At 37.4% G+C, this 12,811-nt stretch overlaps 1 protein-coding gene across 1 annotated transcript in view; it reads left to right on the top strand.

Annotated features, from left to right (window-relative positions):
- Gclc (glutamate--cysteine ligase) overlaps positions 1-12,811 on the top strand; it is a 29,833-nt gene that overhangs the window by 2,584 nt on the left and 14,438 nt on the right. Inside the window, exons 2-4 of the mRNA XM_072302659.1 lie at positions 8,204-8,455; positions 9,680-9,789; positions 12,071-12,256. Of these exons, the coding sequence (XP_072158760.1) occupies positions 8,306-8,455; positions 9,680-9,789; positions 12,071-12,256 (446 nt within the window). The 5' untranslated portion in view covers positions 8,204-8,305. The remainder of the gene's footprint in view (positions 1-8,203; positions 8,456-9,679; positions 9,790-12,070; positions 12,257-12,811) is intronic.

Here is a 12,811-nt window from a genome sequence, read left to right on the forward strand (position 1 = left end):
TGCCCACTTTTATGCTCTTTCTCCCTTCTGCTAACGACACAGGCGCTCAAATCGAGAATGACTATAATTTGTAGTTGCGCGCTGTTTGCTGGCCGCGAGAACAAAACGCCGTAGCGGCATGTCGGAGGTTCTTTAAAAAAAAAAGTCAATTTTCCGAAAAATCGATTTAAAAATATCGAAAATTACGAAGGCTAAAAATTCGAATAAAAAATCGAATGAAACTTTCCGGGAAGTTTGCTCAAATTTTGGTCCAGAAATCTGCTCCCTTACACCGATTTATCACATCCGGGTTGCAAAAATCGAAATTTTCTATTTTGAGGGAAAAAATCGATGCACACTATTAATCGAACCCAATGAAATCAATGCGATCTAATCGATTTTTCAAGAAACCCGATTGAAAATACCGAACACTAAATTCAGAGGTATTCCTTGTCAGTCCACACGTTATTTGGTGGCGCTTTGATCCCGTTTATTTCACTTTCACTTCGATTTTGATAAACATAACTAGAAATTTGACCCGGTGATACCCTTTCTTTCCCCCGCCCTAAAACAATTAAGTCCCTTGAAAACACCGTCTATAGTATGTCCTCGCTCATATAACGCGTTTTCGTGATTTGTTGTTAGTTGTTGAAAATCAAAGACTTATTAACGTTCCTCATAATTTTAAATGCAGTTTAAACATAAAGGAAAGAACTATATTTTGCTCCGGAGAGACAACTTAAGGGTAAAATGGTCCTTGGTCACAATATGAGGCCAAAGATGAAAGGTTTTTCGTTTCTACCTATTCACGAGGAGCTAGAGAGTCGCATCAAAGTCGCCGAAGATACTTTTGATTTTATTTTCTAATGATGCAACTATTCGGCCTCCGCGGCCGTGCTCGGATGTATCTTTTCACATTGAAGGCGTTTTTTATGCGTCGACTCGTTTCATCAAAGAATTATCGCAAGCAACCACATTACTCGCTAATCTACGCTGCTGCACTGTGAACTGGTTTTTCAAAAGATGCAACTATTCGGGCTCTGAGGCCACGCCAGGAAGTATCTTTTCATTTTGAAGGCGTTTTTTGTGCGTCGACACGCTTCATCAAAGAATCATCTGATCTGAAAGAACATAATATGCCTCAAATTGATAAGGCGGTTCCCTCTTGCCCACGGGAGTAGCAAATGGATGAAAATAAGAATCATTCCGTCCCAGTCAAAATTTTCAAGGTGTGGCAGTAAGTATCTAGGATTTACTCGTATCATTTAGCATTTTCAACGGAAAAATTGCGGTATTTTGAAATTAAGCCGCAATTTTTTAACGATTTTTCAAAAATCGCTAGAATCATCAGCATCCAAGCGATTATCCTCAATCTTGTCGCATTTTTATCTCTACATAATCGCACTCGATAGGATCGGAAGTTTTTCTCAATTGATTGAAAATTTTCTGTGCGATAATATTCATCGATTTTCTTATTACGGCGTAAATCGCCGTCCACAAGATCGCAATTTTATTAAAAATGTATGCAATGAAATTGCAATTTTTTATTGGAAAATCTTTCAATAAATCGACTTCGATAAAATCGCGATCCATTCTCAGATCAAATCGCAACTTATCGCGAGCACTGCTACTTAGGATAGGGCGAAGTGATTCAGTTTTATTTTTTTAAAATTGACTTGGTGTTTATTTACAAAGATGAAAGTTTTTAATAGGAAGAAATAATGTTAAATAAGATTCAAATAAGTGCTTTATTTTTCCACCTAATATTTCACAACTCCGCCCCCCCCCCCCCCGACTGTTTATGTGAATTACATCATGACGGGCGCCACCAGCAGGAAGCAGTCCATCGAAGAATACTGTGACTCATGCAAACTGATACAGACCGATAAAAATTATCACAGGAGTTTGTGGTTTAGTTTTTCTTGCAGAATACATAAAGCTAGAGGGGCCGAATCATTGAATCAAAGCCTACACTGAAAAAAAAATCTCGGTGTATTTACTAAGAAAAGGGTAAAATTACCAAGAATTCAGGGTTCTATTTGATCCCAGTTTGTTCTTGGCAAAATTACCATTTATGGAATTGGAAATTTTACCGAGAAATCTCGGTAAAATTATTGAACTTTTTCGGTAATTTTTACTGGACCTTGGTTAAAACGCCAATATTTTTTATCGACTGTGGTAGAATTACCAAGATAAAATGGTAAAGTTACCGGTAATTTATTTCCAATAAAAGTGGTATTCTTACCTGAGAAAAAGCAGTAAAAATACCGGTTTTTAGGTAAGTTTACCAGTCCGTCTTGGTAAAATTACCAACTATTGGTAAAAAAAGTGGGATGGTAAAGGTACCAACGGACCTTGGTAAAAATGCCGTGAATTTTTTTTCAGTGTAGTTCTGTGGCCACAGGGCTTTTCAAAAATGATTAGAGCGGGCCTTTCAAGAGGTCAGGTCTGTAAAAGTGACCTGAAGAATTTTTAAAATGTTGAAAATTGATTAAACTTCATCAATTGCTCCAAAAATTTAAAAGAGCTTACCTCTGTGGAATTCCGTAAAAAAGGCCAAAAGAGACCCCTCATTTACTTCAAAATTTTTGATTTACATATCTGACCGGACTTTTCCTAACTCTTAAGAGCGGAAAAAATACAAGCATGTTGAGATGCACGCTCGAATTTCATCTAAAATGACCATATAACGACTTTGCTGGATTCGTCGTTCTTAGATTAGAGAATAGAGGGACCGCAACCCATATTTTAGGACACCAACGTTGTTAAATATTTAAATAATTAAAGTATTATTCGGAAAATTGACGATGTCGCGATTAAAATCAGCATTAGTTCATTTCATCCTCTCTTCAGACAACGCTGGAATTAAGTTACAATGGAACACTGGAAAAAAAAAAGAAAAAAAAAAGAACACATTGGATCTAGAGTCCAGACTCTTGAAAACATTGACAAGAAAAAGGACTCTTGATTCAATCAGATTTAAGCTTAAATCAAGAACCAAGCCTCTTATTTTGAGCGGATTTCCTTTTGATTTAAGCTTAAATCTGATTGAATCAAGAGTCCTTTTTCTTGTCAATTTTTTCAAGAGTCTGGACTCTAGATTCGCAATGTTTTTTTTCCCCCAGTGAAGATAAACAAGCAAAATCAGTGCCCTTTAGTGTTGAATGCGACGAACTTTCAACTCCCGGATGCAACTATTCGGGCTCCATGGATGTCCGTGTTGCATACGCACAAAGTGGAAGGCGTTTTGACTGTCTAGGCACTCGCCACTTCACCTGACGACCCCAACGATGGGACTTACCACGCTAGGATTCAAAATAGCAGAGTGCTTCCAATAAATTCTTCGTCCATATCCATACCACAAAGATATCTCCTGCATGAATAGTTGCATATCAGCGTACGATGTGAGTATCTTTTGCGCCTCAGTTTTGATGTCGGGATCGCTGAGCATGATTTGCGGAGCAACTTTTCATGTCTTATAGTTGTCTTCGATGTATAATGAAGTATTGAAGATAATCTGTCATTTCAGATCCTCAACGCACTATGAAACGAGCCTTTCAGAGAGGTTGAACATGGAATGGTCGACTGAAACTGTAAATTTTGATGACAACTTCTTCATATTATGATTACTCAAGTAGCACAGTGCAACGAAAATATTGGAATTAAATTGCAATTTGATTTCAATACAATGGTAATTTGTTTATTATTAAATTGCAATGATTTTACATCTTTTAGCCAATTTATGCCGAATTTAAAAATAAAAATATTAGCTCCATGTGTCAGAAAAATGGGTCATATGCAATGCTATAAAAATTGCAACTTATTTCAATTTTATTGTAATTAGTTTCAATAAATGGGGCCCCTTCTAATAGGAGCTAGGCAGCATACCTACTTAACGCTCAGTTGAATTGCAATATTTTTAGCATGTAATTGCTACTTATTGCAATCTGTGTTACCTACTTGGGTAATTTTTATGCGGTGCTCCTCGGAAGATATATTGCAAGAAATTTAATGAAACCGCTCCTGAAACCTCTACGTTCCAAATTAACATCGATATGAGTTTTTATTTTAATGTTTCCACTTTTTGTATGGCTCCTCTCATTGACTCGCTCCACTGAGCGGCGCGAGGGGGCGAGTGTCTGAAGTCAAATCGCGTTCTCTTTCTTGCGTATGCAACACGGACATCCATGAATTTCGAATAGTTGCATCCAGGCGTTATAATGAAATTCGTCAAGTTTCCGATGCATGCGACACCGAGTGGAGCTTTGATTGTTTCTCTTTACTCCCTAACATAATTCCAGCGTTACCTATAGTGCCGATGGAGAATATTATCAATGATTTTTATCGTGGCATTGGCAATTTTCCGAGAAATGCATTGTTTAAATGTATTACAGCGTCTCTACGGTCCTCGAAATCTCAATAAAATCATGTATCTGAGCATGTGTAAAGTTTCCTATGACGTACTTTAAAGAGTCGTCCTTTGTTTTGATTTTTTTAGGTATGTTTATTTTCCCTTTGGGAAACCTAATTTTGAGCTTTAAGTGCGAAATCTTCAAGGAACAATCCTGATGATTCACGCACGGAATTTGGAATGAAAACGACGACCATTCGTTTTTCGAATAAATTAAATGCAACAAGAAAGCTGTAACATTACAAGCCTACATACACTCATATGATTTCCTAGGTTTAATTGCAAAACTATGGCACAAAAAAGTCTAGTGAATATAGTAGAATGAAAATCAAATTATGTTCAGGGCCGGATTTAGAGGGTGGCCACATGGGCCGTAGCCCATGGCGGCAAATCTAGGGGGCGGCAAATTTTGCAATTTCTTTAAAAGTAGGTATAAAAAAAAATCGTATTTAGAAAAAAAATTACAAAAGAGGAAAGGCGACAGAATCTCTCATTTCCTGAGAGTATAGCAATTTCTAATTTTGTCGTCTTTCAATGATACAAGAGACAGCACCTTTAATTAGTCGAGTTAACAGAGAAACCAAACACACAATTTGGCCTGGAACGGCGACTTAGGGAGAAATGATGACGAGGACTTGAGATGAACAGGAAAAGCCCTCGGCGCGGCGGTCGGCATGTAACACATATTACCGCCTACAAGACCGCGTGAATACTTCACGCGTTGCGTCCAACACAGTGCGTTCAGAAGCGATCGGCGTGAAACGCATAGCGCCTACAAGACTGTCGGAATACTTCACGCATTGCGCCAAACACAGTGCGGTCTGCGCGGCGCGGCGGAGGAAGTTGAAGTCACTAAACCACACATGTTTGTTTTTTCATAATTTTTTCGTTCCTTTTCTATGAATGGAAGGCCTTGTCTACACAGAAGTAGGTTTACGGAACTTAACTTTTGCGCAAAGTTCCGTGAAATTTTGTTAGTATTGTTGATAGGGCTTTCCCAAAAAATGTGTCCAACACGAGTAAACGTGTTTTATGCATCCCTTCCCCTCCGGGCACGTTCACTTGATGGTTTTTATTGTTGGTTCAAAACAAATGAGAAGGGGGCGGCAAAATACAGGCGGCTCATGGGCGGCAAGTAGGTAAATCTGGCCCTGATTATGTTCTGATACTTCCTCCTAAGGATGTGGGCTGCATCTAGTTTGCATTAAAGTTTGTTTGCGATTTTTTAAAAAAATGTTTATAACGTTTCCAAATTTTGACGAGAACATAGGAAACAGCACTCCGTCGAAACACCAATCTCATCTTTTTTTTTTTTACCAACCGGGAATAATAAAAATTATACCGGATTAGTTGGTAAAAACAAACTTTTTGAAAAACTTTACATAAAAAGATTGAATGAAATAGTTAACAAACAAAACCTCATAATTGATGCTCAGTTTGGCTTCAGAGCTAAACACTCAACTGTGGACCAACTACATCGTGTCACCAAATTTATTGAGGATTCTCTTGAAAGGGGAGAATACTGTGTGGCGGTTTTTCTGGACGTGGCTCAGGCATTTGATCGGGTCTGGCTCGAGCGTCTTGTTGAGAAATTATACAAAATGCTCCCATGTAACCATGTGGATCTCCTGTCTTCTTTTCTTTCAGGAAGACAATTTCGAGTAAGATACGAAAATTCTACATCAAGTTTCAGACCTATAAAGGCAGGGGTTCCACAGGGTTCCTGTCTTTCCCCTCTACTCTATTCCCTTTTCACCACAGACATCCCACAGTCTGGGAGAGGGGGGAAATTGGGAGTTTATGCTGACGATACTCTCGTGCTAGCTTCGTCTCGAAGTTACAGGGAGGCACGTTTTACTGCTCAAACTCACTTAAACAAAATTAACAAATGGACTAAAAAAGATAAGACAAAATTAAATGCGTCTAAATCGGTTGAAGTCGTTTTTACTAATAGACCATTTACTCGCATTCCCCTTTTGTTAGGAGAAACTCAGATTCCTAACGATAACATCGCAAAATATCTCGGCCTCCACCTGGATTCCAGGCTCAGATGGGGCGCTCATATTAAGAAAAAAGTCGCTCAGCTGCGACTAAAATTCTCGAACATGCAGTGGCTCTTGGGGCGCAAATCTCGACTTTCCCTACATCTAAAGTTGCTCCTCTACAAGTCAATGTTGAGGCCAGTTTGGAGTTATGGTTGCCAATTGTGGGGTTGTGCAGCCAAGTCAAATCTAGATGAAATAGAAGTCATGCAAATGAAGATCTTAAGAAGTATAGTTAAAGCAAAGTGGTATGAGAGGAATGCAGATATTCGCGCTGACCTCAACATTGAATCTGTGGAGGATTACATCACCAAGATGTACTCTGCGTACGAGATGAGATTGCACCGTCACCCCAACCAGGAAGCGCTCGCGCTCCTGGAATGGGATCGATGCAGTCGCAGACTGAAAAGACGAAAGCCCTATGAGCTTGGAATCCAGGGCTTTTCAAAATTTTTTCCTTAAAGCAAGCGTGCCCCCCCCATACCTTCGGATGGATCAGGGGTTCCTGGGTCTTTGGCCGGTGACGGTCGACCGTAGTCTCAATAAAGTAAAATAGAATAGAAGGCGATAATCGATAAGACAAAAAGACATTTTTATTTACAGAAATAATAGTGTACTTTTCTCATCTCCTCACTGTAAAGAGGTAGTATGTTTTTATTTAAGATAAATTGTAAAATTATTATAGTAAGTTATTCTTACAGTTAAACTAAGCTTTAAAAGACATTTTAACATGTCTATAAGTGTATACTGTACAAACTTTGATTATTGTGCAAATAAAAAAAAAAAAAAAAAAAAAAAAAAAAAAAAAAAAAAAAAAAAAAAGTTGGTAAAAACAAGAAAACTCCTTATGCAAGAGAGAAAAAATTGATTGAGGATTTTTTTTTTTTTTTTTTTTTTTTTTTTTTTTTTTGAGATGTCTAGGTAGTGCTTCAATTTGTACTCATCTAACCATTCTTTCAGAACCTTAAGCAGAGTTCCAAGTTAAGTTGGTTTCGCGGAGTGGCAGAGCAGGACCCTCTCTAACGCTCATTCATTTTGGAGTATTTTTATTAGCTGTCACGCGAGAACTCCGCCGACGAACAAGGAAAAACTGAAAAAATAGTTTTCTCTTTCACCTCCCTGCACTATCATTTCTTGGGCTGGTTAACAGGCAGGAGGGGGACACAGCCGCCCATTAAATTTTGCCCCCCCCCCCCCCCCCCCCTACCCTCATCAAGGAATCGGGTCGGCGCTGTTTTATTCATAAATGTCTAAAATTGTCCTTCAATCAAATTTTCAAACATATTTTCCTGCTACAAGAATGAAAATTAAAGAAAAAAAATAAAATAAAAAAAAAACCCTCGTCCCCCTACCACCTGCCAAACGCGTGACCCCTTCCCCCCCGCTCCAGCCGGCAAATATAATACGATTTCAACCATCACATTGTAGCCTCCCTCTCCCTCGTACCCCCACCGTGATTCGCGAAGCTGTCCTCCACCCATCAGCTTACGCAACTTCATTGATATGAAAGAATAGAGCCAATTTGTTTTGTTAATTTGGCAAGCCTGGATTGCTGCGGAACGAACATAACCTCTACCTCTACTCAGCCAGTTTCCAGTTTACTTCTCTGCCTTGTTTGTATCAGTTTGTATCAGTGATTTTCATCAGTGATTGCCTCAACTGTCTGGTGATAATGAGCATGAATTGAATTATTCTGTTATCGTTTTACCGATTCCAACTGTTTTAAAGAGACTTTGTAGGCAAGTGTAACGTAGGGCCTTCAATTTTACAGCTTTGAAGTAGGCATGACCGATCATTAGCAGCTACTTGAGTGTGCAGTTCCGATCATCCTCTCGGTGCCCTCCTGTGAAGATCCGTCCTTCTCCGGGTGATAATGGGACTTTTGACGGAAGGAAATCCTCTCTCATGGACCGAAACCAAAAATTTGGCTGAACACGTTAGAAAGCACGGTATCACGCAGTTCATCAACTCATACAGACGTCTGAAAGACCGTGAGGGCGATGTGCTCAAATGGGGTGATGAAGTAAGTTTTGACATGCTTCAGTGTTTATCTGCAAGTATCGTTATCATTGCTATCAGTTTTATAGAATTCGGTGCCATAATAGGACCGGTTTTGTATCCTACAGGCCTTTTTTGTATTTCTTACTGAACTCATCCTTGCTTAATTCATCTACCTTAAGTGTTTATCAAATCGATCAAGCTCCAATGATTTGCGCAATTTTATGTAAATTTGTATGCCCTCTCCGAAGTACCACCAAAGTTATTTATCAGGAAGCTCCAAAATGCAAGCTTATATTTTGAAATAAATACGACAAAATCAAAAGTAGGTTTCAGATCAGCCAAGTGACTTCCTCTCAGAGAGGCTCTGAAAGTTATATGAAGGGGTTGCCTTCAGATTTACCGTGATAAGATCTATTGAGCTAGGACGAGAATATCTAGTCACTTAGCTTTATCTCTTGGGTAATTATTTCCAATTTTTAACATTATCGGACGCCACTTGAAGGAACAATACAGAGCTTTGGATTAAACAGCCATCGTTCGATTTTTGAAAGACCCTTCTTTATTAATTGTGCAATGTTCCTGAGACTTGAGCAGGAAAATATCTCCAGAAATTGAACATTAAAAAACTAGGAGTGTTTCTTCCCATTGCATTTTGATTTCTTCAAATGAATGTAGGAATCTAAATTGCAATTGTTCTGTCCTCTACCCTACCTTCGGCATTCAGCATTTTGTTAAATGATGTTTCATTTAACTCCATGTTTCTCTGAAAAAGGTAGATGAAGCTGTGTATTAACCTCTCTTCAATAGTGTGTACTGAACTTTATTAGTGCAACTTTATAAGTAATTTTAGGCATCTCCTCTATTTTGACATTCTAAGTTAGGTACTGACATCTGTATATGTGAACTGGAAGATTATCAGTAACTGACGAAGGTAAAGTGACATTTAGGTCACTCTCAAATTTTAAGAAAATATTTTATTACCGTCAGATTAAATTGTAAACCTCCGATAACCTCTGAATTTATTATCTGAAGAACAGTAATCCCTGTAAGTAAGTAGACACTCGAGAAAAACTGCTCATTCAGGGTGAAGATACATTTTATATTCGTATCATATTCAGCAAATGAAACATCCATCTCTTTTGATAATTTTATTTTTTTTTTTGCTTGAACCTCCTTTTCATCTGTAGTTAGTAAATGTACTCATTTCAAATTATTAATAATTATTTTTGCTCATGATTTATTCCAGGTGGAGTACATTGTTGTCAAGTTTGACCATAAAAAAAAGATTGCTAGAGTCAGTCTAAGAGCTCCAGAAATTTTGAAAATATTAAATGATAAAGAGGCAGCAGACCCTGAGTAAGTTATCAATTTTCATTTTTCTGGTTTGTCTTTCCAGTTCTGGCACCGGAATTCACAAGTTGGTGTTTATAAGTTATGCGCCATTTAAACGTAATGGTAACAGTGTGCTGCTGAAAAATAATAACCAACCCCCCCCCCCCCCCCCCCCCCGAAAGAAAAATAGTATTTTTTTTTTTTTTTTTTTTTCATCCAATTTTAGAAAGCATTCCAAAAACAGAGATTACCTGTCTTTTTTTAGTTTTCATTGGATCAGATTTTTTGCTGAAAATATAACTTTCTGAGTCATCAAACTTCATTTTAAATGGAAAAATGTTGTCCAAACAGATTTTGTGATATCACAAGGAGACATAACTGCCAAATTTTTGTAATTGTATCCTAACTGTAATTGGAACCGCAGAGGTTATATATATCCCTACTGCGCTTGTTTGAAGTAAACATTTTTGCCTTTTCTTCTGAAATAAATTATTTGTTTATGATACGAATCCTATGGCTACCATCGGATTTACTGTGGTTAAGACCATGGGTTGTTGCCTCACATGGTGTCATACGTTGTCATCAGCTGCAGGCTGACAAGGAACATTCTTTTTGTTCTTTAAAGCCCCTAATATCCCAAATTTTAATTTTGAAATCTGTCATAATTTTTAATATTTTCCATCCACAATAAGATTGATTTTCCTCTTATTGTGGCTCCTTATTTGAGTGGAGACATTATTACGAACACAATCGCAGTTTTCTCAGGATGTTTTATAACTGTTTAAAGAGACTTTTGGCGAGAATTGAAAATAGACTTGTGTTTTCCCACAGTCAGCATATGTTGATCAGTTTACAGTTGCTCACAACATTGCTCAAAATTATCTTACTGAAAATTTTCATAATTGGATGCTGTCCCTTGAGCTCCAAGAAAGACAATAACCTTCTAATCAAAAACATGAAAAATATTCTAAAGACATCAGACTCCAACCTCCTTCGCTACCAGTCCCTCAAAGCTAGCCTGCGTCTCAGATAGCCATTTTTTTAAAAATCAATGACCCACCTACGGAGCTGCAAATCTCCTTTGTCGATTATTGATTTCAAGAGCCTTTGCCTCTTAATACGTAGTGAGGTATTATTCATGCAATAAGTCATTTGTCAGCTCTCAGTCAGGTTTTGTGGCAAGAATGGTTCATTTTGGCCGAAAGAAGGTTACAAAGACCATGAAGCTCGTTTGAATGGTGGTATTTCAGACACAGTGTATTGATGATGGATGAAAAAGTTGTGACATTTTAGTGATTCAGATTTGTATGAAACGCATCTCTCTCAAGTTGAAAAATTACATGGAGACTAATGATGAATGAACTGAAAAATTGCATTTTACAGTGTAAAAATTATCTTTACTCTTCCATCAGATCTTAAAGCATACCCTAAAATGTACTTGATTTGAAAGAACTTTTTTTTTTTTAAAAAAATGTAATCTAAATCTATTATGAAAATATTTTTCATGCTATGATCTAATGAATCTAATTTTGATCTGTTTCTTTCTTGCACTACTAGACATTTACACTACCCTTAAAAAGCTAGACTCTAAAGCTAATGTTTCCTTTTTCCGTATTTACATATTTAACGCTCATGGTATAACTGAGCTTGATTTTACGACTGTAATCTGTGCAAGGAATCATTTTTCTTGTGCCTGCAAAACCAAAAATATAATTCGGGGAAATTGATCGATAGGAATGACATAGTCTTGAAATCTGTCTCTCCGGGCAAAATTGCCATGATTCCTCCATAGATGCCAATTTTTTCCCCATAAAATATTCTGATACTAGAAAACCCACCCTTATTCTTGCCTTATATTTTAAATTCATGACTGTTCGTTGATTTAGGTCAATGAAAGCGCTTTTCCAAAGAACTAGTAAGATTTCTGGATTGGATTTACAGCTCACTCGCCTATATTAGTTGAAGGAGAAAATGTGATGAAACTTATCTTTATCATTATGGAAGTGCAGCCTTCAAATGTTTAGTTTCAAAATTGTGCGAAATTTTAAAGCTGCAATTATTATTCAAATCACTATGCATGAAAAATTGAGGCTTTAATACTTGCACCTGTTGCCGGTATCTCCAGACATTCATTGCGTTAACTGCATGTGAGTATCCAAAAAACTGTACATTTAAAATTCAAGTTTAAAATATTTTTCGGTACAAGAGTCCATAGGAAGTTTAATCTAATGATGTCAGTAGTTCACTTCCACCTACTATGAAGAGATGTAGAGAGTTTTTCTTTAATCAGCAATTCAACTTTCAGTGGTGTTAAGTCCTTATGGCGACCTGAGTACGGTGCATACATGATCGAAGGAACTCCAGGAAAACCATATGGAGGTTTACTTGCACATTTCAACATAGTAGAAGCGAACATGCGCCATCGACGGGAGGAAGTGGAGCAGTTACTAGAGCCCGGTGAAGCTATATTGTCTCTCACCTCATTCCCTAGGTAAGAAAACACCGTTCTCATTCAATGTTTATCATAAGCATTGAAACTTTTGACTAACTGTATACGTAACCCATTGAGTTTCATTATGTCTTCATTTTTGCCACTGCTGATGTCACAGCGTCAGTAAGGTAATACTAAGTGAAAGAATAAAATGTGAATGAGTGTGGAGGATTCTGAAATTTTATTTTTAATAAAAACCACAGATTTTCAAAGAGCATGAAAAAATACTGCTGGATGGGCACTTGCATTTTTTTAATGATTATTCTTTTCAACATATATAGCAAGAACATTCAGTTGTCCTCCTTGAATGGAGGGTGATGCGCTGCTTAATTTTTAGAAGGGATCCGGTTGACAAATGGATTGCATTTAGCAAGAAGGAACCAGAAGAATTGCGATGATGCTAAGATTGTGCATTTTCATCCTTTGCAATAAAATTACTGATAACACGAAAAAAATATGAAATTTACGTTCCAATTTTGTCTTAAATTTACAGTTTTTAGCGAGTAAAATAGAAACTGTCAATGGATAATCAGGTTTTTCTTCCAAGACAAAAGA

Source organism: Bemisia tabaci, chromosome 7 (assembly GCF_918797505.1).
Source record: "Bemisia tabaci chromosome 7, PGI_BMITA_v3".
Lineage (NCBI taxonomy): Eukaryota > Metazoa > Arthropoda > Insecta > Hemiptera > Aleyrodidae > Bemisia > Bemisia tabaci.